This window comes from Phyllostomus discolor, chromosome 2 (genome assembly GCF_004126475.2).
Source record: "Phyllostomus discolor isolate MPI-MPIP mPhyDis1 chromosome 2, mPhyDis1.pri.v3, whole genome shotgun sequence".
NCBI classification, from domain to species: domain Eukaryota; kingdom Metazoa; phylum Chordata; class Mammalia; order Chiroptera; family Phyllostomidae; genus Phyllostomus; species Phyllostomus discolor.
Window position 1 is genome coordinate 162,620,580 of NC_040904.2, and position 27,719 is coordinate 162,648,298.

Below are 27,719 nucleotides of genomic sequence, written 5' to 3' on the forward strand. Positions count from 1 at the left end.
CCAGGGTAAAAGACAGAAGCTGAGCATAAGGAACTTCCTCAGACACCATAGCCAGGCCTCTCTTGCCCAGCTTTTGAATTTTCCAGGTAGTGTCAGGAAAAGGGGAGGGAGGGAGGGAGGGAGGGAGGGAGGGAGGAAGGAAGGAAGGAAGGAAGGAAGGAAGGAAGGAAGGAAGGAAGGAAGGAAGGAAGGAAGGAAGGAAGAGTTCCCCCCTCTTAAGCATTTTGATGGAGAAAAGAAAGGACCTCAGAAGTTTAAGGTCCCACATCTACCCTCCCTATTGTATGCCCTCCGGCAAGACCTCACCTCTCTGGGCCTAAGCTTATCCATCTATATATATAACAGGGAGAACACTGACCACGCCAGGGTTTTATCGGGCTTAAGAGACAGTGGTACGTGAAGATACGCAGTGGACTTCCAGCCAGTGAACAGTAAACACAGCCACACGTGGTCTCCCTTCTTTATTGATCTCTGACTATAGCAGGATTCCGGGAGACCAAGTACAGGGGCAAGTCACATGCATCTCTGCCCCACTCAGGATGGGGTAGGAGGGACAGGTGGCAGGTCTAAGAGACCATGGATATGGACTTCACACAAACAGGACCCACTGTACAAATGCATGGTTGGTATTTACAAGAAAGGAGAAGGGAAGTCACCTGGTCACAAGGTGGGGTGAGAGAAGCCTGAGGAAGGGAAGGGGCAGGGGGCCTGGTTGGGCTCTTCAAATGACATGACAGCAGCAGCCCTGAGCCCCTCCCCATCTGCCTTCTACCGGCCACTCCCCACTTGTCCTAGAGGAGGGACCTCTTGGTGCCTGCAACTGGGCCAGTGATGGAGGGTGGGAGAAGGGAGGGATCCTCCCCCACCATGCACCCTTGACCCTGACCCAGCCACTCTCTCCTGTCTATGCTCATAAGGTGCATCCTGAAGGTGCTTTGTTGGGCAGGCTCAAAGCACTTTACAGACATTGGTCGGATGGGAGCCTCCCAGCCCCAGGGTAGAGGAAGGAGGCAAAGGGTTCAGGCATCAGCCATGGCAGACGGCAAGCCCCAGGGGCCTAGACCAGTCCCAAGCTCTTGAGCACCCCAAGAAAGACCTCTCAGCCCCTGGTTCTTGTCTCCAGCTGCCATTACAGAATTTGAGAGAGGCAAGACTGCAAGGGGTTGAGCTGGGGACAGGGCTGAAGCGGCACAAGTCTAGGGTAAAGAGGCTGTCCCCTTCATTCCCAGTCCCTAGCAAGATACCATGCCCTGAAGGAGCCTGCTTCCCTCCCCGTACATAGGGCTCTAAGACCCCCCAGCTTTCTATCCTATTCCAGCCCCTCCCAGGGGAGGAAAAGGGGGACCCAGACCTTCCAGCTAAGATCTGGGGTAGGGGGCTGAGGGAACCCCCAAAATGTATTGCTTAGAAACTTGGAGGCAAAAAGGATGGGGGAGGTCCCAGGGGCTGGCATCTCTGACCCTCCCCCCAGGCCCTGGGAAGCCTCTGGGAAGCTCCCCTTTCCCACACAGCCATCTGGCCATAGGGGGGGTCCAGAGGCAGGGACATGGGCACAGTGACCATTGGGAGCCTGAAGTTCCCCAGTCTTGCTGCCGGGAGATTAAAGTGCGACCCAATGGGTATCGGGTGGGGAGGGGCCCTTCCCCCAACCCCACAATCTCTGGCATTTGGCCTTTGGGTGGGTTGTCTATTCTTCAACCTCCACGCTCCCTTGGAGCAGATGGGGGAGCCAGTCCCGATGGATGGTGCTGATGACATCAAACATTTTAGATTCAATGAGGACCTGGGGAAAGAAAGAGGAGTCTCAGTGCTTTGATCCTTGCCTTTATCTCCAGGCTGACTTACCTTGTCCAAGTCCCACCCAATCCCTACTCATGCCACATATAGTTGTGCCAAAAAAAAGTGCCCTGCAGAAGGGTGCCCAGCCAAGGTACAAGCAGGAGCTGCAATCGAAGTCATGCCAACTGACCTCACAGAGCCTCATATCCTGGCTACTTCCTTTTCCCGAACCCTCACAAAGATGCTACACAGCGTGGCTGTACCCTTGCTCAGGACCCACCCTGCTCTAACGAGCTACCTGCTTTCCAACTGCAGGGTTGGCACAGAAGGACTGGAAGGAAGTATTTCCCTGCTTCCCACTCATGCCCCGATTCAGTTCTATGTGCTCACTCCTCTACTTTGTTGCCTGGAAGGAGGTCAGGAGAACCTCACATCCACTGAACTCCAGAGACTCTTCAAAATGCCATGTTGGGCACCCAGCTCTCCCTACTTCCCCCCAACATCATGACGGGCTCACCTGGGCCAGCCCCAGGCTAGTCCAGATTCCCATTCTGGTTGTGTTCATCTTCAGCAGGGGAGGGCGGAGCCTCCTCCTCACAGGGAGACAGCTCGTCAATGGACATCTGGTTGGCGATGCCTGCAGAGGGGTATGAAGGAAGTTGGGACCAGACCAAGAGGTAGTTTTCCACACAACCCAAGGAATATGTGGAAAAAAGGGATTCTCATGCATCCTCCTACCTTCAAGCTGAGCTATATTCAACCCCTACCCACTTGGGGAGAGCCTCTCTAGCCTTGCTAAAATTCGCAATCCTCAACTCCCACACGAAGGAAGAGATTTCCCAGCCAGAGCCACCAATTGACCCAAATCTACAGGAGCACCCTTTACAGACCACAATGTACAGAGGGACACCTGAGTTGTGAAACATGGCTGTCCCTGTTCTTTCTCCAGTCCTCATTCTAGAACAGTCTAGGCCAATCAGCTAGTCAGCCTTTCCTGTGATCTAACTTTAGTCTGATCAGCTCCATTCCCAAATCTAGGAGTCCAAGGGCTGCTCCAGGAGCTTAAGGAAAATGGACCTGCTACTACTCCATCAGACACCCTCCTCCCAAGGCTTCATACCCCACAACGTTACCCACCACTCGCTGCCTGCTCCTTCCATTTCTGCTTGTTCTCCTGAATGTATTTGGTCCAGGTGGAGCGGAAGCTGATCACATCGGGGTTGGGGTCTCCTACTTCCACGTCCAGAGAAGGCTGGCGCCACTGGAAGCTAGAAGCAGCAACCCCCCAACACACACACACACACAACTCCAGAGGTGAGACCCAGCCCACTCCAGAACCACTTTCACAGCCCTCAGGGTGGAGGGGATAGAAGACCAGGAGGGGGCTTAGGGAGCCTCTTCCTCCTCTTTTCCCTCTACTAGGTACTCTCCAAGTCTTTATCCCTCTTCACCCCTCCCTCTCCACACCTTCCCTCTTACTAGAAGGAAAATAAAAACAAGATTAGCGGGAAGGCAATAAAGGCAGAGCTAATGGAAGAGACAAAAATATAGTGGAGAGAAACACAGGTGCAAGTCACACACTTCTGGTCCCATGGTCCCTTCCTTCCACCCCGCGTGTGATACGCTGCAGAGGGGCTCCTGTGTTTGGAGTGGCCCGCCTCTCCACCACCCCCACCATGGCTGTACCTCCTCCTTGCCAGTCGGCCCTCTCTGTGGGTCCAACTTTCCTCCCCCAGAACCAGGAGACCTGGCTATGCCAGTCATCCTTACCTGGGCTGATTTTTAGACTTGGAGTCCTCATCCACCAGGGGCTGGACACTCTTCTCAGCCACATCAGTCAGCACAGAGAACGTGGGCTCCACAATGAAGTCGATAAAACCTGCAGTGAAGAGGGTAACACTGTGAAGATGTCTTACCTGGAGTCCTGGGTGGTGGATATGGCTGGCATGGCACTGACCCTTGTCTGTGTATAAAACAGAGTAACCTGTGTCTGAATAGTTCCCAATGGAGGCATCCTTTGCAGTGATGTCTTAGTGACCCCAGAGAACTTCTCCCCACCATTGCGCCCCCTGGACTTCCACCCCGGGCCCCATGCTCTAGCACAGCAGCCTAACCAATACAGGAAGAATAGCTCTGAGGGCTGGAGACTTGGGGAAGCCCTGGCCTGGGCCCAGACAGTATTCTCCTCCCTTCCCAATCCTTGCCTTGCTGCGGGAAAGGCTACTCACCAATCTGGGACTGTGCCACAAGAGTGGAAGTGCGGTCACACAGTGGAGAAAAGGGCAGACCCAGCTCTGCCTCCTTGTCACCCTGGGGGAGAAGACATGTGGGAAAGCTGGAGAGGATACCTCAGAATACCAGATCCAGGGCAAAGCTGGGGATGGTAGGGGGTTGTTGTGAGAGAAAAGGAATTTCTGTGCCTGTCACCTGGAAATGAGTGATATGCAAATAGGATGCCCCTGTCGTCCACTAGTGTTCAGCATTTAGGATGATAACATTTTAGCCCATGGGTTTGGGGATCCAGTGAGAAGCTACAGGGAGCCGAATGAAGATCTGGAGTAGAAGTATGGAAAACTTGGAAAACTAAGGGGAGAGAAGGCCCCGAGGGCAAGGGCTGGGCAAAGATGCCGTGCTACCTGGCGGAAGAATTCCTCCATGAGAGCCTTGGTCCAGCGGCTGTGAACTGACCACTGTTTGGTGGGGTGGCTGATATCTGCAGCATGGAGCAGCAGAGACAGGGCCTTGGACTTGTCAATCCTGGGCAAGGCAGACAGCAAGAGAAGGGAGACTGGTCTTTAAGGAAAGGAAACCTGGACCATTTCTAATTTCCCACCACACGCCCTCTCTCAGATCCCTCTCAGGTAACTTCCAACACCCTCTGGGGCTGCACACACATGCGCACACATATCCACAGCAAGCAGCACAGGCTCTTAGAATCAGAGGTCTGGGCCCAGTCCCCACCATACCTATCACACACTAGCTGTGTGACACAGAGCAAGTTACTTAAATTTGCCATATTTCGTTTTCCTCAATCCTAAGTGGAAACAATAGCAGAATCTGCCATGTAGAATTGTTCTGAAAACTAAATGACATACAACACTGAAGTACTTAGAAGAGTGTCTGACATATAATAAGTGCTCAGTAGATGTTATCTATAATTATAATTATTATTGTAATTATTATTTTCCAGCAATGATATGCTCTGACGCTGCACACTCTCTCACACAGACACATTAACACACACCTTCAGGACACACACATGGTCCATTCTCTCTTACACACATTTAGATACTCCCACTTTTAAGCAACATTAGATGTAAATATGGTATTTGTTCTGTGCTTTTGTGTTTAACATCACATGACTCTTCCAAAGCCTTCTTAGAGTATGAACTGGTGGCAAGATGTTGAGGAAGGAGGCACACCATTTTCATATTTCACAGGGAAGAGAATGATTCCAGAGGGCTTGAATGATTTTCCCAACATTCCAGAGTAAACCTGTCCTGAAGCTGAGAGGGCAATGCCCACCGCAGACTCCCGGCCCACAGTGCTCCCCGGGAGCCCCACTGCCTGGGCTGTACACAAACCCAGGGCCGCGCGCACACATGACACACACACGGGTACACTCATCTATCTGGAGCCAGGAGGGCTTATACATCCAGGTAGAGACTTGGCACACCAACTACCCACGTGTATGCCCCCCAATCCACACACCCCTCACTCTGGCCTAGCCCCAGCCACACCCCACCAGATGCCACCTCTCCAGCTGCTGCAAAGCTGTCTTCATGGATTTCACTTGCTGGAAATGGCAGGACATGTCAGTGGCCAACACCATCTCAATGACCAGGGCCCGTAGCTCTCTGAATAAACAGAAGCACAGAAGTCATCAGCCCCATAGCACTGCTGGCAGGAGGCCCAGGAGGTAGAACAAGAGGGTTGCGGGGAGGGGGTCTCTTAGGGGTGCCCACTCCTGGCTTCTGCTCACACAAACTCATCCTTGGTGAGGTTGATGAAAATGTTCATCTCGTCGTCCTGCATCATTCGGAAAACAGCGCTGATGTGGTGATTCTCCAGCACTGAGCGGTCATTGTACAGGATGGCACATTCTGACCTGCAAAGCCAAAGGTCACTGTGCTCAGCACCCTGTAAGTGGAAATTCTGGCAACCTCTCCACATCCACTCCTGCCCTGCCACACCCCTCCCCTTACTTGGTCTGGATGTGGAAGCTGTTGGTAGTGCCTGTGTGCTCATAGTCGTGGATGGCTGCCGCAAAGATGATGGCCAAGATCTCGATCTCTGACAGGCAGTGCTGGGAGAAAGAGACAACAGATGAGAGGGGGCCAACGCCCTGTGGGTCACTGCCCAAAGACCTCCACATACAGGCTAGGCCACTCAGGGCAACCCTTCCGTTCTTCCAGGCCAGCTCTTGGGCTAATGCTGCCAGGTTTCTCAGCTCCCAGAATGGCCAAAGACCCTCCTCCATCCCCACCTGCAACTTTTCCACTGCATCCTGGCACACATCCCATGAAATGATGGTCCACCCAGGAATTCTCTAGAGTAAGTCCAATTTGACTCTGAAGACTGTGGGATGCCAAAGGAGAGGAACCAAAGAGAGAAGAAGGGAAATTGGAGTATAGTCTAAGACGTCCTACTTATGCAGTCATAAACCCTGAATCACAGAAGAGTTATCTCCAGGGCACCTACCACCATCCCTGTGCGAAGCAAGAAGCAATGAACTGTCTGGGTGACATCAGCTGCGTGGATCTGGTTGTGGTAAGGGTTCTTGTACTTCCCATAGCCTGTCTCCAAAGCATCCAGGAAAGTCATCAAAAACACCGTGGGAATCTGCAGTAGGAGGGAGGAAATAGAGACACTTGGAGGCTCTGCAGGAATGGCAGGAGGCCCAGGCCTGAGATCAGCAATGCCATCTTTCTTTAAAAGGCAGCATGGCAGAAGGAGAGAGCACTGGCTCAGCAGTCAGGTGAACCTAGGCTCACATCCTGGCTCTACCACCTGCTGGCTGTGTGACCTTGGGCAAGTCACGTGCCTCCCTGTGCCTCAGATACTTAATTGCAGAATAAAGATACCACCTCCTACCTTGAATTTAATGAGATAAGTACACAGCACTAAGTAAGTGCTCTCTAAAGAGCAGCTATAATTATTATTATTTCCCTAGAGATTTTTAAGAAACAGAAAGACAGTTTTCCTCCTACCTTCCAACCACCCCACCCCAACCCAATCCAACATCATGGAGAAGGGCTCAGAAGCTTGGAAAGGCTAAGATGATGTAGAGAGGACCCTTCCTACTCTAAGAAGCCTCCTCCCCACCCCAACACACATACACACATGCACACACATGCACACAAGCACCAGGAGCCAGAGCTCTGTCCAGCTGCTCAATTCTGTCTCTGCCCTGCATATGCTCTCCACTCCTCCTTCAAAGGCTCAAGGCTTCTGGAGGCTTCAGGGCTGGTGTCTGCACCTGTCCCTGGATCTCCTGAGGCTGGGAGGAGAGTGAGGTTCAGGACCCAGGGAAGCTTCTGTAGAGATGAGCGACAGTGATGAGACACAGATGTGCCACCATCAGTCAGACCCTGACATCCCCCACCCCCACCCCTGGAGGGCTGTGCCCCAAATTCAGGGAATTTTAGAGGACTGTTTCCATGACAACTGCCCTTGCTTTTGTGTTGCCATAGCATCCCTAGAGAGAGGGGAAGGGAAGGGAAGGGAAGGGAAGGGAAGGGAAGGGAAGGGAAGGGAAGGGAAGGGAAGGGAAGGGAAGGGAAGGGAAGGGAAGGGAAGGGAAGGGAAGGGAAGGGAAGGGGCAGAGCAGGAAAGGAGTAGGAGAGGAACTGGGTGCCCAGGAAGGGAATGTGGAGTTTGAGAAGCATGGTTCCAACTGGGGGCAATACCATGAGTGAACACTAAAGCAATACATGCCCTCTCTCTGTCTTGAAGCAAGGCAGACTGGGGCTGGATCAATCCTAACCTGATGCAATTACTCCTAGGGTCCCCCCAAAACCAGTCCTTCTGGTAAGAAGTGGAGTTTAAGAGAAGCCGGTGCCTAGAGTATGTCTGAAAACCAGTTTGAAGAAACATGAGCTGGGAAAAGTCTTAGGAAAAAGAGGACCCTGTTGTTTCCTGCCCAGAGAAAATCCCAACTGAGCATGTTGGGAAAGATGTGGAAACCCCCTTGGGAGTTATTGTAAAAGGAGGAGTCGGGGCAGAGGAAACGGTTACATGCATCAGTGGTCTGTCACAGTGAAATGGAGGCACAGGATGGCAGGATGATCTTCCAAAGCCCTCTGGGGGGCCCCTCCAGCTGGACTCCTTTGATGCCCCCCCAGCTGCCATGGACCCCTCAGGACACACAGTTTCCTCTGCTCTAACATCTACTGCCCACCCACCCCCGCCCAAGTCCCCACTGTGTCTCTTCAACCCCCCTCACCCTCTACTTCCAATTGTGGTTTTTCCACAAGGAAATGGTTTTTTCCAGCCTGAATTCCCAAAGGACATTCCCTCCTGGCACAGGATCTGGAGAAGACTTTAATCCTATATTCTTCCTGGCCAGCCAAGCTGAAGAGCAAATGGAGTTCACATACCCTTCCTCCCCTGGTACAGTCCTACCCAGCCCTGCCAAGAGCTGATCCTCTCCATAAATTTCCTTGGACAGACACTAGCGCTGGCGGGTGGCAGAGGAGGGTGGGGTGGCAAAGAAGAGTGATGGCCAATTTTATTCCCTTCTCCCCCATCCCAAACACACAGAGAGACTCTAGTCCCAAAGGGCTGACAGCATCTGGACCCTAGGCCTCCAGTGTCCACAGGCAGGAGACAGGACAGCTGAAACAGGGAGGTGAATATCGAGCCAGCCTGGAGAGGTCAAGTTAGGGGAAAATGCAAAGAGGGAGAGAACAGAATCCTAGGCTAGATGGTTGCAGGCCTAGAATCTTTGCCTAGGAAGCAAAATAAGATCAGAGGCTGGGACTGCCACAAGTGAAAGGAAGGCTAGGCTGGGGTGGGCATGAGGAGACTACCCCGATGGTGAGACTAAGTGAGGGAGCCTGTGGAAGCCACTTGTTGGAAATCTTTTAGAACAGGAGTGTTGGGAGTGGAGAATCATGTGCAAAGGCAGGAATAGGATGGTGCCCAACCTTAAAACGGCTGATGAGGTTATGCCGAGTCAGCAACTCAAAAACAATCGTCCTCAGAGCGTGGTCATCTGCTGCCCGGTTCAAGGAAAAGACATCAAAGCACCAGAGGTCCAGGTTCTGTAAAGAAACAACAGTCTGGGCAGCAGCCCAAGGGGAGCATCCCAGCAGCAGCAAGGGTTACAGTTAGGCTTCAAGGAGGACTTCCCAATGATTAAAGAGTCTTGGGAAGTAGGTAAACAAAGAGGTGCTGAAGTGGCCTTCTTTTTTTCCTGGATATTGCTCAGTACCAGACAGATGAAAAGGCAGGAGTTTGCCTCTGGAGTGGGCAAAAGTTGTTTGGAGGAACATGAGAACAGTAGTTAAAAGGGAAGGCAAAAATCACTCCATAAACAGGGTCCAAAAGTCTCAATGGCTATTTTCACCCCCCACCCTTTTCATTTTTCCCCATAAACCCAGGAATCACCTTGAGGCAGTTGAGGACCGCAGTGGAATAGGTGGGACCCACAGAGGTGTACGTTCTCCGGAACATCCTAAGGGAAAACCGTAAAAAGAAGCCCAGGTAGGAAGGTCTGCAGAGTAGGATCTGACCAGGTGGACTTGCAGAGCCAGTGCCACTGGTGGGGCCTGGAAGACCAGGATGGCTGGGGAAGAGGGATGGGAATAGACGCAGAGGGAGGCCGAGCGTGGGAGAGCCTCACCGTTCCACAAAGATCCCAGCCTGCACAGCATGCACGATGCTGCGGAACTTGGGCTTCTCCTCTGCTCGGCGGCCTTTGGCTCGGGCCTGCTGGGTGAAGGTGGAGGCCAGCCAGTCCCGCACCTCTGAAGGCACAGCGTCTGACCGAAGCTCCTGAAGCTCGTCCTCTGTGTCCAAGATTTGCCTAAAGCCCCAGAAGGGACGGCACAGAGCAAAGAGAGCAAGTGCTTCCACAACCTCCAGCCCCTGGGCCCAGCCACCCCCCACACCTCAGGAACTCTCAAGCCAGCCCTCTCCCTTCTCAGTCCCTCCCAAGCCTTTCTCTCTCCATGTCTTTTCATTCCCATTTCTCTGTCTCATATCCCATCATAAAATAGGTCACTACATGAAGTAGTGAGCACCCCACACTGGAAGTGTTCAGGCAGACACTGGAACACCACCTGTCAGGGAGGCTAGACACAAGCAGCAGTGTCCAGCAGAAGTAAAATGCAAGCTGCATATAAGTAACTTTAAATTTTCCAGCAGCCACATTAAAAAGATAAAAAGAAATGAGTGAAATTCGTTTCAATGATAAATTTTCTTTAACCTAATACACCCAAAATATTATTTCAATGTGGAATCAATATAAAATAGATCAATGACATATTGTACATTCTTTTTTCTAAGGCTTGGAAACCCAGCAAAAATATATAAATACCTACATGTCTCAATTCTCAGTTGCCACCTTTCAAGCCCTGATAGCCACATAGCAACAGTAGCTCCCATGCAGGGCAGGGCAGGGCAGGGCAGGTCTGCAGGGACCCCACACTGGGAGGAAGGTGGGGACTAGGTGAGCTTTAAGGTAACAGTCTTCTCTCTCTTTCTTGACGCCTGTGTTTGCCTTTGTCTGTAAAACTGTGCGTGTCCCTCTACTTCCTTGTCTCTGCTAATATTCCTACCTACATCTCTTCCTCTCTGCCCACCCCACTCCTCCTTCCTGTTTTGGCCTGTCACACGTCTCAATCTCTGGCTTTCTGTGTGACTCCCAGTCCCTGGGTTATGTGTCTATCTGGTATCTTTCTCCTCTGTGGGTAGGGCTCTCTCTGCTGCCCGCATCACCGCTGTCACCACTCTCACCGAGTCTCATCTATGTAGACGGCCTCCAGCAGGGAAGCTGTGTACTCCAGGTTTTTCTTAAGCTCCTCAATGTTGACCTCCCCATTCTCCAACTGCTTCACCATACAGCGTAGCCTGGGAAGGGGTGGGGGAGACAGAGACATCCTATTTAGGCACTGCTACCTTGTCATAAGGACAGGATACCTTCTCACAGAGTGTGTTTTAAAGAAATAGCTTCAGTCTTCCATAAATCATTAATCATTCTAACAGCAAGACTAATAGCAGCCAATGTTTTTCACCTCAGGCTACTGTCACTGCTTATATTAAATTTATCTACCCCCTGGGCAAGTTTAATCCCAGGCTTTTCCTAACTCCACTGTCCCCATCCACCTATGACCTCTTAACTCTCCCCTTTAGTCAGTGTTTCCTGAACATTCTTGTTTAGACTGCCTGGGGCTCAGCAGAATTAGGCAGGTGCAAGCCCCTGGGGTGATGTTTTGGGGATGGTCTGTTTCATAGTCTGAATAACCAAGAGCGGAAACTGCTTATTTCCCCGATGAGAGAGGACTCTGGCATCAACAGCAATCAAAATCAGTACCCAAGATTCTTTCATTATGTCTCGGTCATGGTGGGGAGGGAGGTGCAGGACCACAGCCCCTCTGTCCCTGGCAGAGATGGCAAAGACACAGAACAAAGAGCAATCTGAATGCTTTCGCCTGGCCTCACTCCATCCAGGCAGAGCTAATGGATTATGATTCCAGAATCCATCAACCAGGACAAAGCAGGATTAACCCCTGCCTGCCCAGTACCAGAGAGAACCTCTGGCAAAGGGTGACTGTACCCATCCCCTACCTCAGCCCTGCAGCAGCTTTCCCCCAGAGCCAAAGGTGGGGGGGGGGGCAGGGGGGTGGAAGCGGGGCAGGGGTCTCACTTATTGAATGTGTGTTAAATCCCCCATACTTCGCACTCATGAATTCTGGAGATTGGTGATTAACTGGAAGGCTTCTTAGAAGTCGTATGGTGATTAACTGGAAGGCTTCTTAGAAGTCGTAGTCCAGCCCAGGCAGTCACAAAGCAAACAAAGCATTCTGACTTTAGATGGTGATTTTAAAGAAAGCAATTAACATTTCCCTCTCAATCTTTCCCCCAGCCATGCCCCCACCACACCTAGATGGAGATCAGAAGGTGGCCATCACAATTCCCCACTGAGGGGCTGCAGAAACCCAAGGTCACATTCTGAGTCAGGGAGGAGAAAAGAATGAGTCAGGGACCAGAGGCTGAAATTAGCATCAGTTCCCAGGGATGGGGGGCGGGGGGGGGGGCATTCCTGAACAGAAGCAGCTCTAGAATCCCAGGGTCTCCGCAGCTTTGGAATAGGGGTACCCAAAATAGCCACCTCCAGGAAGCATCACAGGCCAACTCTCATCTCAAGGACCAGCAGTCCTGGCCGAACACATGTCTGAATGCACGTGGGGCAGAAGGGAAAGGAGGGAATAGGAGGGCGGCACTGCAGCCTCCTCAATGGGCTGTCTTCAAACCCCACTTCCAGCCTTCCTGCTGCACCCGCTCTATGTGCAGACATTGGGAACGTTAAAGCTCAGAGCCGGCTGGGGCTCCCATAGGTGGATAGGGAGAATAGAGGCTAGGCAGCAGAAAAGGCTTTCTAGCCAATGAGCTAGAAAGGAGGGCCTGAGCCAGCATCTCCCACAGTGCCACACTAGTCCTCGCAGAACAAAGAGGTGCACTCTGCCTTTGGGGCCCAGGCTCAAGCCAGGCTTCCCTCTCCAGGTCAGTCCCTGCAGCCAGGGGCCGTCAAATCTAGAGACATATAACCTAGGAAGAAAGGCGTTTTGTCCCACCTGCTCCCGGATTCCTGTACTCGCCCTAATCTTCCCCTTTGATCAGCCCTTTTTACAACCAAAAACTCTGCTTCTAGGGGTCAATTCCCTGTATCAAAGTTTTTTCCTCGACCAACCTCTTGAAACGCACATCCCAGCTCTCTAAGTGAACAGTCGAGCCCACGGGTGCTCATTTGCATGTATTCGCATAATCACTAACAATGCTGCCAGCTCCACATTTTTAAAGTGCTTTCTCCTACATTATCTCATTTTATTCTCACAATGGGCCTGGGAGGAGGAAGGGAGGCGGGAAGGAATTGCTATCCCTATTTCCAAAGCACAAACCAAGGCTCCAGGTCTGGGAGGCAGCAATTTTGGATTCAAACCTATCACTTCCTGGCTCTGAGCCCTTGAGCAAGTCACTAATTCTCTCTTTTTTAAGGTTTCATTTATTTATTTTTTTTTTTTTTTAGAGAGAGGGGAAGGAAGGGAGAGAGGGAGAGAAACATCTATTGGTTGCCTCTCGCATGCCTCCCACCGGGGATCCAGGTCTGCGACCCAGGCAAGTGCCCTAAGGGGGAATTAAACCAGCAACCTTTTGGTTTGAGGGGACAATGCCCAACCCACTGAGACACACTAGTCAGGACAAGTCACTAATTCTTAATCAGTATCTATCAAAATGTGGCCTATAGACTACTGTCATCAGCATCACCTGGGGTACTTGTGAAAATTTTAGATTCTAGGTCTCACTACACACTTACACACTAGAATATCTAAGGTAATGGTCCAGAGATCTGCATTTAACAAACATTCCAGATGATTCTCACGCACATTAATATCTGAGTCCCTTCTAGAACCTCAATTCCTTCATCTGTAAAATAGAGAGGATGATAAAAAACCACCTGTGAAGGGCTGTTAATAAGAGGATTCAGTGAAATAATGTATGCAAAGGGCCTGGCACATACAATGGGTCTGTATAAGTGTGATCTGAATCGGAATTAACTGACCAGCATCATGCTGGCCCTGCTCAGCTCATAGCTCACTCCCTTCAAATCCAGCAGCACCTGCTGTCTCTACCCCAAGTCCAGAAGAGTGAGTCTAGCCTGGATGGAGACTGGTAATTAGGAAGTCCCCTAACAGAGGAAACTGGGAAATGAAAATGGTCCTGATCTCTTCTTTAAAATTGCAAACCTCATTGGAGCTTCACAATCACCTGATGAGGGAAGTGGAGTGACTTGTTCAAGGTCACACAACCTGTCAATGTCAGCCAGGTCAGCAAGCCTACAACTCACTACTGGAGCTTTAACTGTGCCCCAAACACCGAAGGTGTTGGGCAGAGGAAGCTCAGTCATGTAATTAGCTTGGAGAGAGGCAGGTTGCAATTCATCACAGCTTCTTCAATCTCAGTCATCCACCCATCATGAAGTGTCGGTGTCCATCGATGCATCGTAGACTGTGAGTGTCTTGATGGCACTGACAATGACTGGTTTATCCTGGTTGCTATGTGCAGAGCACACAATACGTGCTCAGTAAATGTTCATTAAATAAATAAATGAGAAAGAAAGCAGGTTAATTAGGTGAGGAGCTATCTGCCAAAGTTCACAACTGAGAACTCTGAGCCAGGGTTTTTCTCTAATGGAGAGCCCAGAGAGAAGAATGAGACTGTGGGCTGGCTTTCAACACAACACTCCCTCCAAGTTCCTCCTGCCTCCACCTCTATCTAGATCTTGTCCAGAAGCTCTTCAATAGCTCCTGTTGATATCTGAACCCAACACAATCCACAAGGAGAGAGCGAAAAAAAGATTAAAGAATATATTTATTCTTTATTGAGATTGACAAATGGGAAGTCCAAGAACTTCACCTTCCTGAAGTGATATATCCCCACACGGCACTTTCTGGTCTAGCAGGAGCCCCTCTGATTCTAAAATCTTCAGAATTAAGATCTCCCCTGACCGCACCCAGAGTTCTCACCTCAACATTCTTCTGCAGGAAATCCTACTCCCTATTCCCACATCAGTTTTAATCCAACCCCTCTGACTAGATCTTCAGAAAATCAGGGAGGGAATGGTCCCTTAACCTGGAAAACAGGATAAGGAAAACTAGAAGCTTCCCCCTCAACTCCTTTCACATCCACCCCTAGCCCTGTTTCACCACCATCACTTCTTTCTCCATTAACTTCAGTCCAGGCCCCATGGGCAAAGCCTCTCAGATCTTGACCTTGGAAAGCCCCTGTGACTTCCAGCTCTGGGCAGCCAGCTAGAAGAGAAGGTTCCAAGGCAATAATAATCCCAACACCCCAGAAAGAGCTCAGCTTCCTCAGTCCCCACCAGTTTTTTGTTTTAGGGGGTTGTTTTTTTATTATTATTACCATATGGCTGATTATCTAGCCATTTCCAAATACCCCTGCCATTACTTCCAGAACCCATATTTCCAAAAAGATCACTGTAAGTAGGGGGCTCAGCACAGGGAAGCCTTAAGCCAAGCGGCTGAGAGTTGTGAGAAGAATCCTATTTCCCTTTTAGATTCTTAAGACCAGATGAGATTTCAGAGAAATGTGAGGTCTTAAGGATCCTGGGGGTCAGGAAGGAGAGAAAGGGGGGAAACTCTGCTACATCATCTATTGTCGTCAAGAAGAAGTAATAAAAAGAAAAGGGAGATGGATAAGAAAGAGAATAAAGTGAAGGCAAGACAGAAGGTTAAGGTGGAGAAGTACACACACACTTGACCACAAGATGTGGGGAATATCAGGTCATGATCCCTCCCCTCCACCAATTCACAACTGGTGGACACACAGTAACCTGTCATCCTCTTTCCCTCTCCCTTCCTTATCCCGGGTGCCTACCGGACGATGGGGCCCTGGAGGTGGCTCCTCTGCACAGGAACAGGGTTTGCCATGGGAATCCACGTTTCCTACTTCCAAGCATCAATATGCCACCCCCAGGGCCTCAGGGCGCCAGACAGGAATGAATCCTTCTTGGGTCCCTGACTTACTCCTCTGGATCTCAGCAGAATTGAGTGACCCACCAGAGAGAACTTTGGGGAGGAGAGCAGGAGGAGCCTGGCTGGAAGAAGGGAGTGATGAGGAAGAGACCTAGCCCACAGCAACTGGGTGAGAGGCCAAGGGAAAAGTTTCTCATCTGAATCAGACTGAAAACAAGAATCTCTTCTCAGAAGAATCCCAGAAAGGACAGAAATAGCACAGGCTCCCTCCCTGTTCTGAGGAGGTGGGGCTCCTCTTTGAGAAGGGGTTAGTAGGAATCTTAAGGGTGCAGGGACAGGGAACCATCTTGAATCTGTCCTAATGAGAAAGTCTGTAGTGGGAGGGGAAGAGACCCTGCAAAAGCCCACCAGAGGGGTCAAGATTCCACTCCCTCCCAGGGTCTTTTTCTCTGACCGTTCTTCAAATTGAGCTTTAACCCACCTGGGAAAAAAAAGAAAAGAAAAAAAAAATGAAGTAAGACTGGAAGAGAATTAGAAATTGCAGGGGAGGGGCTTGCTGAAGCTAGGGATCAGTGGATCCTTACCCAGTGACCCTTTCAACCAGGAGGGAAGCTTCCATCCCCCCACCTTACCCACGTAGTGAAGGAAAATCAGGGCGACTTGCTCACAGAAACTAAGGGGTTGGGCAAGTTACATTAACACTTCCAGTCCCAGTTTTCTCATCTGTAAAACAGAGATTTGGGGATAATTCTGAATTAACTGGAGAGGAAGAAGAGAAGTGACTAGATGGCCAATGAGAGCCCTGAGAACCGGACTGCTCTTCCGCCTCCAGACTTTGCTCTTGCTCAGGTTGGGGAAGAGAACCTGGCCCCTGCCGGGCGAAGGGGACGTGCACACACAGCCCCAGCCCGCCTCTGGATTGGCTAAGAGATGACGTCACAGGACAAGTATATTGGGGCTGTGATTGGTCAACTGAGGGGCTGGGCGGGGCTAAGGGTGAGAGCTGGAGGTAAATCCCAGCACAGTCAGGGAAGAGAGTTCTGCGCTACTACAATTTCCTTCCTTAATCTAGGATCTAGGGCTAGGGTAACGTGGAAATAAGGGAGGGAACTAGTTGGGGTGAGTATTACAGGAAAAAAGGAAAGAGAACAGGCCAAGAGCTAGGATTTTATGACAGGAAGTCTTCCCCCCACACCTCCCAAAAGCAGGGAGAAATTAAAATACCTTCTCACTGTGCCAAAGCCTTGAAGGATTATAAACAAATGAAGTTTGGGAACCTGCTGTTTCTCAGCCCCACTGAGTACCGGGACAAGTGAAAGTAGGCTTCAACCTCAAGGAGAGAAACAGAGGTTAAATATCTACAAGTTGTTTTCTAAGTGAACTCCTGGTAGCTACGAGGTGGGGCTGCTTCAGAGTTTGGAAAAAATGAAACCCACACCCTCTGTGTCCATCTCATTCTCTCTGTGCCCCTCAACACACACACACACACACACACACACACACACACAGACGCGCGCACGCACACACGCTGGTTAGTGTTTTTGGAAGGAAAAGACTAGACCCAGAGTCAGAGACCCAGAAATGCCACCTAGGAAATGAGAGACAAGTCATTTGGCCTGTTCTGTGGACATGCTTGCTTAGAGGGATAGGGATGGAGGTGGGAATGGGGGCCTCTGCACACCACCTGGTGCAGTAACAAACACCAAGCCAAGCCAGCTCCCCTCCCTCCCCTGACTCCAGGCCCTCACTCCAGTGTGGGCACTAACCTCAACCCTCCTACTAAAAAGTAGAGATTTTTTAGTCTAGCAAAGCTTTGGAGAGGATATCCATCCCTCTACTCTCTTGCCCAATAGAACCAAAGCTGGTTGGACAAATGACTGTTTACCATCTCACCCCCACATACATACATGCTGCATTACTCATCCCAGCCTATTAGTACTGCTATTATTATTATTATTATTATTATTATTATTGATTGTTCCTGGTAAGGATATCAGTAAACTACCATCTCTTTCTGGCAAAAAAAAAAAACCCACAAATTTTCATACATATCCACTCACCCACACATATACACACTACACTCTACCTCTGTCCAAGCTAAGGAGACTGTCCCCAAGGTATTAGGAAGGGCATAGATGTGATGACTCCAACAAAGATGGATTTTTGTTTAGTCCTTAAATTTAGTTGTAAAATAGGAAGGAGCCCAGTGATAAAGCCTCCCTCCTGGCCCGTCCCCAGCTTTCCCCACTTGCACTGGAGAATAGGATTTGGGGTGGGATGAACAAAGGATAGGAGACACTGCTTCTGGTCAGACAAGAGGGGTGTCGGTGAGGGTTTGGAGAGATGGAGAGAGATGGGGGTTGGGTGGGGGTGGCAGTTATATGGGAGGGGTTAACTGACTTAAAGGCTCCAAAATCTCAGAAATTGAAAGAACCAAGGAAATTATCTGAATCCAATAGAAAGAGGACATGAATTAAAACCAAGAGCCTCTTGCCTAGACTTTATCACTATGTGTGACCTTGAGCAAGACACTTTGAGCTCCAGCTTCCTGCTCTGTAAAATGGGTAAATAATACATGCTTCACAGAATTCTCACAAGGATCAAATGAGCTCATACAAGAGCACATTGGGAACTATAAAGTGATGCATGAATACAAAAGGTTATTTAGTTCAATCCTTTATTTAGTTAGTTTAGCAAATGTTTATTAAAAGTCCTCCATGAACAAAGTCTCCTAGACCCACTCCTTTACTAAGAACCCCTGATGTGAAAAAGCCCTGCTACCACTACTCCAGATGTCTGGGACTTCACCCTGCCTCCTTACTCCACAGGGGCCAGGAGACAGTGGAAGCAGAAGATGGGGAATATGCAGAGCATGGGCTCCAGAAGCCAAGAGCAACCAGATCTCTACCTTATCCAAGCACTGGTTCTCCCCTCACTCCCCTGGCTTCCCATTGCTGTATAAGCAGCCCAATTCTTGCAGCTGGCTGGGCACATTGGCGGGGGTGGCTCCAGAAATAAAAATAGCCCCCTAGTGGCAGAGCTGGGGTGCCATCCTGGGAGGTGGCAGGCATCAGGTTGACATGGCAGCAGTCTCTAGGCACTGGCCTGAGGAGCTGGGTAAAGGGAGGGTGGGAGGAGAATAGGGTAGAGCCTACAGAAGACTGGGGATTAGTGGGGGAAGGACAGAAACCAGGTGAGTGGAGGGAGATGAGGGAGAGAAGCAGGAGTTACTAAGGGTCATGGAGGGAAGGAAGGGAAATTTGAGAGGTGCTATAGAAGAGAGTCTGAGAAACACTGAAGAAGAGGGAAAAGAATCAGCTTACCCTCTGCCTGTGTCTGAAGGTCAGGAACCCTCTGCCTCCTGACCAACAGCCCTTTCTAACAGGTATTCCTAGCAACAGCTCAGCATAGCTCAGGTCAGATGAGGAAGGGGGCAATCTGAGCAGCTTGAGCCTTGGTCCAGACCAATAAGGATCCAATATCCCAGCTTCCAGACCAGCACACAAATGATTCTCTTCTCCCTCAGGTTTCAGCCCTTGAGAGTAGGAGGAACTGGTGGGGTGGGCAAGAAAATAAGAGGAAAGCAAGTCAGAGAGGAGGCTCCCAGGACTCAGTCCAAACGAACTCTTTCTCTGGTTCAGTTGTCCATACCTCTCTATAGGTATGGACAACTGAACTATTTCCCTTCCTGAACTATTTAATTCTGCTCATTAAGAACTGCTACAGAACCACCCCACCAGCCCTCCAGACCACATCCCAACAGACGTTGCCAGCAGGTGCCCAGCTTCCAAGGGCCTAACAGATGTTTAAGGCAGCCTGGGATGGAAAAATGAGTTGGAAACTTGGCAAGGGACTGACTGTAGGTGTGGTAGGAACAGCACTAAACTGTGCATCAGTAGCATTTGGGTCTGATCCTAGCCCTGCCCCTCACCTTACCAACTATCTCTGGGCATCAGTTTCCTCCTCTGTAACAGTGTCTAGGTTGGAGACACTAGGAAAGTAGGATGCCTGGGTCTTGATTCATCCTGGGTTCAAGTTCATCAATACTTCCCCCAACTCATAACCTGATTCTTAAAGGACAGTGGCTTTCTTCTTTATCATAGAAAAGTCACATTCTTACCTCCATGAACTTCCAGGAAGTTCTCTTGCAGATCTATATTTAATCCATCTTGCTGCAGTCAAAACAATGGCAAGTTTTCTTGGCATTTCAAAGAAAAACAGAAAGGAAGAAAACAGGCAGGACAAAGAAGTTTGGGGAAGTGAGTCGGTATGATTTGACTTATTTCTTTCAGATTGGAATTTCTAAAGCGGCTGCTTGATAGAGAAACAATCTGGGTTTAAGAAGCTTGACAACATGTTGGCATATGTGTTCACTCTGTCCAGACCCCAGTAAGTTTCCAAACAGGATGGGCATAGAGGAAAGAACTAGGGAGATGGTGCCAAGTTAGACACACAAGAGTTGATTAAAAAGGGGAGCAAGGAAGCCAAGGAATAGGAATGAAAGGAGAAGCTTCCCTAGCCCCCAGGTGCTGCCTGCCAGGGAATCACTAAGCCCCCTGGAAGCCAAGCTCCCTTCCCAACCTAAATGGTGCCAACACCAGCAGGCAGCCTAATCATCCCACTGCAGCCACCATAATTATTTGCAAATCTAACATTTCATTGCAGCTGCAGAACCAACTGACCTGGGAGACTGACTGTTACCCAACAGCACCACCTGAAGCCCCCCCCCCCTTTCTAGCTCTTCTCCCAACCTATATCCCAAGGCCTCCCCCTGCATATGCCCTGGCCCTTTGCCCACCAAGCTTGCTTCTCCACCAAAACCTCATTATCTCTCCCTCAGTAGATTTCTCCCAGGCTGTGATGCCAAAGTAGAAGGCTAACCTGGTGTCTTCTTCCCAGACAGGAATAAAGCTCCATAGATGCAGCAGGAGCTGAGGGGAGAGGAGCAGCTGCAGGACTGGACATGGGGCAGGGGGGTGCGTGTTGCTGTTAGAGACAGAGGGGCAAGAGCACTGGCATTAGGCACCTTCCTGTATCAAATGGATAAATCTGGGTTTTCTCCTTTTCCTTCCTCAGTAGCCTTTCTTCCCCCTCAGTTCCGATCTTTGCCCTACTCAGTATTCCCAGGATTCTCTCCCACTTCTCTCGGACTATTAAATTTTCCTCCCTCAGGGAACAATCTCATTATCTAACAACTTCCAGTCTCCCAGCTGTCTCACCTGCACCCCACCTGCTGCCCTGGTTTTGTCCCTCTTTCTCTGCTGCTGTCCTGAAGAGAGTTGGAAAATAGCTCAACTTTGGTACCTGAGAAAAATCAGCCCCCTGAGATCCAAAGGCAATTATTTGGCTTCTTCCCCAGAGGCGCTGGGAGGATGAGGTCACTGAGAAGGCAAAAGAAAGGACTTGCAGACTACAGGGGTTGAGGCTGGACTCCTCAGGTGGCCCCAACGGGCACCTGCAGCAAACTTACCCTGCACCATCACCACAACACCACCTGGTGAGGGGGGAGCCCCAGGGGTTTTCTGAGTCCTAGCCAAGGTGAGGGAGGAGCAGGAGCACAAAAGCTGAGAGTGAGAGAGGCTAAGTCTCGGGGAATAGGAAGATAGAAAGTTGAGACCAGAGAGGGAGCAAAACGGAGCCTAGCAGAGAAAGAGGGACCAGATTAAGATGTGAACAAAGCAGAGAATAGACAGAGGAAAGGATGCAGGAAGAATCAAAAAGAATGAAAACAGAGGGAGAGAAGGTAGAAACAAATCCTTGATGATTCCTTTAAAGACTCAAGAAAGGAAAGGCTTCTTGGCTCCTCCATCAGAGACTGATGAGTGGCCCAAAAGAGAGGGAAATATGGAAGAAAACCACTCACTTCATTGACTTCAGGAACTCCCTGGGCAGCGGGCAGGTGGAAAGGATCTAGAGACAGGCAGGCTTCTCTTCTACTGACTCTCTCACCTGCCCTTCCAGTCCCATAGCATCCCCAACCTACTTCACCCCACTTCTGGCTAAGGTGATAAATGCAATCTCAAATGTCCGATCTCCTCTCAGTTTTTCCAACCAGCATCCTGGGGCTCCTGTGCAGGCAGGGTGATGCTGGGTTGTAAGGGACCTTAGAGATTCTCTAAAATACAATGTGGCATACCCAGTCATATCATACCCAGGCCTAGCGACCGAGGGTAAATGCCAGAGGGCAACTCCTCCAGTGCTCAGAGAACTCACCAATCACGGTCCCTGGGCTACCCACACCCACCATGTCTTACACCTGCAATTGCTCCATCCACTTCTAGTTTTTCCACTGGGAAAAGAGATGATAAGAAGTCAGATGCTCTCTTTCTTTTGACCTCAGTAGCCCATACTCTTTCTAGGACAGTCTTTCTCCAACCCCACCCAGCCTTCTATCCTCTAAGCTCAGAAATCTGCCTCATTGGCTCCAGACAACCATTCATCAACAAGACTTTTCTGAATCATGTCCCAGACACCAGGACTCAAACCTACTAAGTAATTCATATCCCTGCCTCTTGAATCTTTATTTTTTCCCTATTGAAGCCAATGGTCACCCTTTCATTCCTATTCCCCTGCTTCTTAGGAAAGCACGCTCTCCCATGTTCAAAGAACTCAGACGATATCATTTAAAAGCCACTTTCATATGGATGATAGCAAATAAAGAACTGAGATTCAGAGAGGCTGTGTGACTTCAAGATCATGCAGCGTGGAAACATGAATTCTGACTCAAGTCTCTCAATATTCAAAATGATCTTCTATGACCACCACTCTGCCTCCCCGCTTCTCTCCAGCCACCTTTTCTGACCAGAAGGTCGTGGAGTTCTTTCTTTGGTCTCAATTTGATTTTCCCTATTATTGAACCTCCTCTCAGCTTACTGCAGAAATTTTCCACCCTCTACCATCCAGGATGCCTCATTCAAGACAAAGCTGATGGGGGAAATAGAGAGATGGAAGCCATCTGATAGGAGAGGGGCATATAAACCCAAGGAGGAGAGAGTCTTTTTGCTATGATGAGAAATAAAGAAGGAAGGGCCAATCAGGGAATAAAGGCACTAAACATTATCCCCGCCAAGGCCTGGGAGAAATGATGCTCCTTTTTCTCCCGAGGTCCAAGGAGCTCTCCAATCGTCACAGCAGCTTCACAGCCATATGCAGAGAAAGGACAGCAGCACGGTTTCCAAAACTGGTAATAGCCACAGAAGATCACTCATGGGAATACACAAAATAAAGACAAATGGTGGGATAAATCAGTGAGACACCCAGTCCAGTCCCTCAGCTTCCTCCTCCTACCCATTTGATTTCCCCAAAACTGTTAAAAAATGTGAGTGTCACAAACACATACACGAGATTACACATACATATTATCCCATTACCTACACACACACTTGCATACACTCATACATCTCATTCATAGACAGAACAATTCCGGATATTCAGCACACACGAATTCAGCATACCTTCCCCACATACTTATTATCAGTCTGCCAGTTATAAACACAAAAACAAAGAGACATCGTCATAGAGCTCTGACTCCACACACTGTCCCTGGCATGTACATCAACCTTTCCCCAAACACATATGTATACATGTCAGGCATTCACAATCATTCTGATACATCTCATTCATACAGCCAGATAATGTCGTTTATGTATCCTCTCTGTAACTCCTTCAGTCCCAGGCTCAGTTCCAGGTATTCAAACCCCACACCTAGTAAACATCACCTTCTCAAAAAACAACAACAACATCTCCCTTCCTTCCACCCCCATTTCTTATTCCCGCCTCTGCATGCAGGAACACACGCACCACAGAATCAGAGACAAAACAGGGCTCCATGACATATACACATATATCATTAATTCATGTGTTCATTCTTTTATTTATTGAGTGCCTATTATGTTTTAGTTACCATACTAGACTCTGACAAAAAAAAGATAGGCAAAAACAATCCCCAACTGATCCTTGCTCCAGCTCAGCTGTAATGACCTTGAACCACAGCTTAGGACATTGAGCATAGACCTTGAAAGTCCTGAGTGTGTACCATGTGAAGAAAGAAGAAGGGAAAGGGATTTTTGTCTGTACTATCCCAAAGGAAGAAGAAAGTTCTGTCTGTAAAATTCCAGGATACATGAGCAAAGAAAAGAGAGTGATGCTAGTGATGCTTGTACTATCCTGGCAAAGAGAGAGACTTTTTTCCCTCTCTTTGCCAGGACAGTACAAGCATATATACACATACACACATGTTTTTGTGTGTAACCTCCAAAGGAAAAGATTAAGCAGACACCAGAGTGGTAGATGATAGAATTTTACCACTTGGGAGTGTGTAGTAAAATGAGGACCAGGGCACTTCCTCCACTTGATGGAATTGAACCAAACTAAAAGCTCATTAGGAGCAGGGACTGTGTTTATCTTGTCCAGCACTATATCCCCAGCATCCAGCATATCATGTGGCCCACAGGAGACAATTAATAGTTGTTGAATAAGCAAATGAGTTAAGGATAGCAAACCAATCTCTGCTCATGGTTTTTCTTGATTCCCAAAGACATGGGAAACTCCCTCTACTCCTAATGACCCTCCCCCACACTCCTGAAAGCTCTCTGGTCTCAGCAAAGTGGGGATGGGCAAGTGAAATCCTTCAACTAATGTGAAAGGTGATGAAAGTCATCCTGGTTGACCCACCATCTCCAGACTGCCTTTCCCAGCCTCTCTCCTATCTCAGCTTGAGCCTGCTTAGTTTGGAAAATTTTCCTGCTAGGTGGAGGTGAAATCCTACAGTTAGAGACTCTCCAGCTCATATGCTCCTGAATTTATCTTTGGCAGAGTGCTAGTGTAAGAAACAGAATTCCTGAATGCCCTTCCCAAAAGGAAATTGCCCTGTACGATTATATTATATGGTTTTTTAATCAGAGGCAAAAACACCAGGCCTGGCATCCCTGAAGAGAGTCTACATGTCCTAGATTAGAAATGAAAAGTATGGGGTGTGGGGGGTGTTAAATAGGGGAATCAAGGCTTTTATACACATATAAATATATATATTTATATATTCCACTTATATATATATTCCATCTGCCTTCATTTCTGTTCAGTACTCAGTCCCAAGATAATTACGTTCACCCTCCCCCCATTTCCAGCCTAAACAACCCCTTCCCACTCAAGCCCATTTGGGAACAGGTGGTGATTGGGGTTTGGAGGAGGAATGCTCTATTTCCATTTAAAAGAGAGAATGCCTTTTCTGTTCACCTCCTTCAGACAATAATTGATCCTGAGTTTCTCTCTTCTGCCCAGCAAAAATCCTAACTCCTTTTATTTCCCTTCATCTGATTGCCAAAGCCTCCCAATATTCAAACAGAGCCAAATCCAGTAAGCCATCAGCTTGAGATCTCCCCTGATACAAAGGTCTTTCTCTGCTTTGAGAAAGTGAGATTTGGGATCTATCTTGGTGATGAAGAGATGGTACTTTTCTGGTTAAGTTACTGCACGCAGGTAGCACTTTTAAGGTACGAATTGCTAAAGTGAGTCAAGACCAGAATAATCTATTCAATATGATTAGTGATCCTTGCTCACTATCATTTCCTGTAAGGACATGTCAACTAACATATTATAGGGGCAGCTGCCTCTGCTCCCAGGTTTCAGTGCCTCCTCTGGGGATCCTCTTCTCTCTCCATTTAGAATTTCTCGCACCAAAGGAAGAAATAACATTTTGCTCCCAGGAAAGACTAGAGCAGCCAAAGAACATGTATGCAAGACCCATGGACATGGACAATGGTGTGGAGGGTGGAGGGGGTAAATGAGGAAAAATTGAGACAACTGTAATAGTATAAACAATAAAATATATATTTTTTTAAATGAAGGTATGGGAGATGGTAAAACCTGCTCTTTTGCAGGACCTGTTACCTGGAATAGAGGCAGGGGAAGTATATGAAGACCACTAAAGCTATGGAGGAGTTATCCCGGGATGCCTTGTATTCTCCTGAGGCCCCTTCTCTGCCCTTCAATCACTTCCTCACCTGCCCCTCTTCCCAATTTAGTCACCATTAACAGAGCTTCAGTTTTCTATCAAGAATCAACCAGTGCTCCTCCCAACAAAAAATTGATTTAACCCGGTTTTCCATTTCTTCATCCCAGAACTCATTCTAAGGTTGCGCTTCATAGATCCCACAAACTGCATTGGCTGGAGGCAGCAAAGCGGGTGAACTGCGAAGTACATTTGGATTCCAAGCCTTGTTACCACTATGCCTCAGTTCTCCCTCAGGCCTCTCTAAGCAGGTAGCACATAAATCAGACCCACCAACCCAGTAAAAAAGCATCATCTTATCGCCGCAAGTATTTTTTAGAACAACACAGCCACAAGCATCTATCTACCTCCTGCCTCATATCTCCCCCCCCCCCCCCCGCCAGAACCCAGAAACAGAAAGCTTTGGTGCTCACTCTTGAGGCTGCTAGGGAGGAACTGGGTGTAGGGGCTATGTTTCCTGTACTTCCTCATTAAACATCTACGGCATCTTTGCTGTGTCCATGGGGAGTCATTTCAGGAACAGGAGCACCTTCCCTTGTTCTCTGCTTAAGAATCAACAGACTGCAGAGATTACCCACTGGCAGCTGACTGGGCGATAAACATGGTGCATGGCTTGTATTTGACCAGATCCTCTCTGAGGAGCAGGAAGAAAAGTTCCTTTCCTCCCTTGGGACTGGAGTATGGGATGCCTGAGTCCTTCCTTTCCTCATTTATTCCTCCCAACATGCCCTCATCCTGCAACAATAAGAAAAGACGCCTAAATGTGCTTGGAGATCTTTGGAAGACCCTATAGCAACAAAAAGGCTATGACAGTTACCTTGCCCTGTCATCATTCTTCACCACTCAGCTCCCAGGAAGGGGTTCTACCCTCTTCCGCCAGATCCCAGGTGGAGGTATCACCACTTCTCCAGATCCCAGGAGGGTGCTCCATCATTAATAGGCAGAGTGGGGTTCCAGGCCCCAAGAGAGATGAGCGGCTCAGGTATGGGACTCTCCCCACCCCCATCCCATGTAGGATGCAAGAGGCAAAAACCACCAATCCCAGCAGTGGTATATATAACCCACAGGTTGGCACAAGTATCCCCAAGCACTACATCTGCAGCTGTGTGCAATCATTCTACTAACATCTCTGTGACCCACAGACACTCAGGCACACACATGGATATGTGTGAGTCAGCCTGGCACCTCCTGAACGCTGCCCGTCTGCAGCCCTGCCACACTGCACCGCACATTCTGTGCCGCTTCTCCACGCTGCGTGTGTCACCGGGGGGTCCACAGGCACATCGTTAGCTTTGCAACTCCTAAACCCGCTCCAACCAGCCGCTTGTTCCGCACATGCCTTGCACATGTGGCCTGGCCACTCGTGTCAGAGCAGCTTATTTGCTCTCACCTGCCAACATGTGTGCCAGAGAGAATCCACCAGCCCGACTCCAGCCTTCACCCCCCCTCCCCCCTTTCCAGGCTCCCTAAGATCCCTTCCCCCCACTCCGGGCCCCGGGGACTCACAGGGACCGAAGCTTAATCCACATTTTCTTGCTGGGGGCTGACTTCAGCTCCAGAGGTGACGGGCAATCCGACTCCAGCATCTCGGGAGGGCTGCGCGGGGACAGCTCCATGCTCAGCCTCTACTGTGGAACAGAGGGAGGAGACAGCACCAAGGCTCAGACTTAGCTCCCAGAGGAAAGACCCTCACCCACATTGCAGCCCCTTCCCACCTGCGGCTGGCGCGGACCAGCCAGGCCGACGTCTCTAGGCTCAGCCGGAGCTGGCAGAGCTGCAGTTCCTGTGGCTCCTCCTCTCCCGCTGCCCAGCCGAGCTTTGGGCTCCCAGTCCGAGCTCTCCACCGCCGCTGCCGCGCGCTGCCAGAGCCGCCTCCTGTCTCTCCTCCTCCTCCTCCTCGGCCGGTTCCCCCTCCCTCTGCTCCCCCTCCCTCCTCCTCCGCCTGCCGGCTCGTCTCTCACTCGCAGCCACTCCTCCCCCTCCCGGAGGAATGAGGAACGATTGGAAGCCCGGGGCGCACCCAGACCAAAGCACCCAAATGCCAGCACAAGCACCCAGGCTCCCGGGATGAGCGGCTGTGCGTGGTGCCCCGCGCGGCGGATGTGAGTGCGTGTTTACAAAGTGCAGCGCAGGAGGAGGCAGGACTTCGGTGTGGGTGTTGCGTGGGTTCTTTTGGTGTGCGTTTTAAGTTTCTTTGTACGTGCGAGTGGTTT

The 27,719-nt window shown here is 49.6% G+C and overlaps 1 protein-coding gene across 3 annotated transcripts; it reads right to left on the bottom strand.

Annotated features, from left to right (window-relative positions):
• Positions 1-444: 444 nt before the first annotated feature.
• PDE1B (phosphodiesterase 1B) lies at positions 445-27,719 on the bottom strand. Of its 3 annotated transcripts, none has more exons than XM_028532142.2 (16): positions 27,222-27,719; positions 27,013-27,134; positions 10,741-10,854; positions 9,626-9,808; positions 9,391-9,457; positions 8,928-9,044; positions 6,481-6,621; positions 5,985-6,085; positions 5,762-5,887; positions 5,535-5,636; positions 4,416-4,536; positions 4,008-4,089; positions 3,550-3,658; positions 2,917-3,047; positions 2,297-2,416; positions 445-1,783 (listed from the first exon to the last, which is right to left on the bottom strand). In XM_028532142.2, the coding sequence occupies exons 2-15, from the start codon at positions 27,120-27,122 to the stop codon at positions 2,313-2,315; spliced, it is 1,608 nt and encodes a 535-aa protein (XP_028387943.1). In that variant the 5' UTR covers positions 27,123-27,134; positions 27,222-27,719; the 3' UTR covers positions 445-1,783; positions 2,297-2,312. The 3 variants fall into 3 exon arrangements, with proteins under 3 accessions (XP_028387943.1, XP_035874778.1, XP_035874779.1); XM_036018885.1 differs by having other exon boundaries at positions 27,013-27,131; positions 27,222-27,378; XM_036018886.1 differs by lacking the exons at positions 27,013-27,134; positions 27,222-27,719 and adding an exon at positions 15,400-15,629.

Bases quoted from the DNA above. Each gene is read 5' to 3' on its own strand.
- PDE1B (XM_028532142.2), bottom strand. From the start codon at position 27,122: ATGGAGCTGTCCCCGCGCAGCCCTCCCGAGATGCTGGAGTCGGATTGC. The intron at 6,086-6,480 runs GTAGGTGCCCTG...TCTTTCTCCCAG, and splicing joins TGCTTCGCACAGGGATGGTG to CACTGCCTGTCAGAGATCGA. The intron at 3,659-4,007 runs GTGAGTAGCCTT...TCTTCACTGCAG, and splicing joins TGTGGCACAGTCCCAGATTG to GTTTTATCGACTTCATTGTG.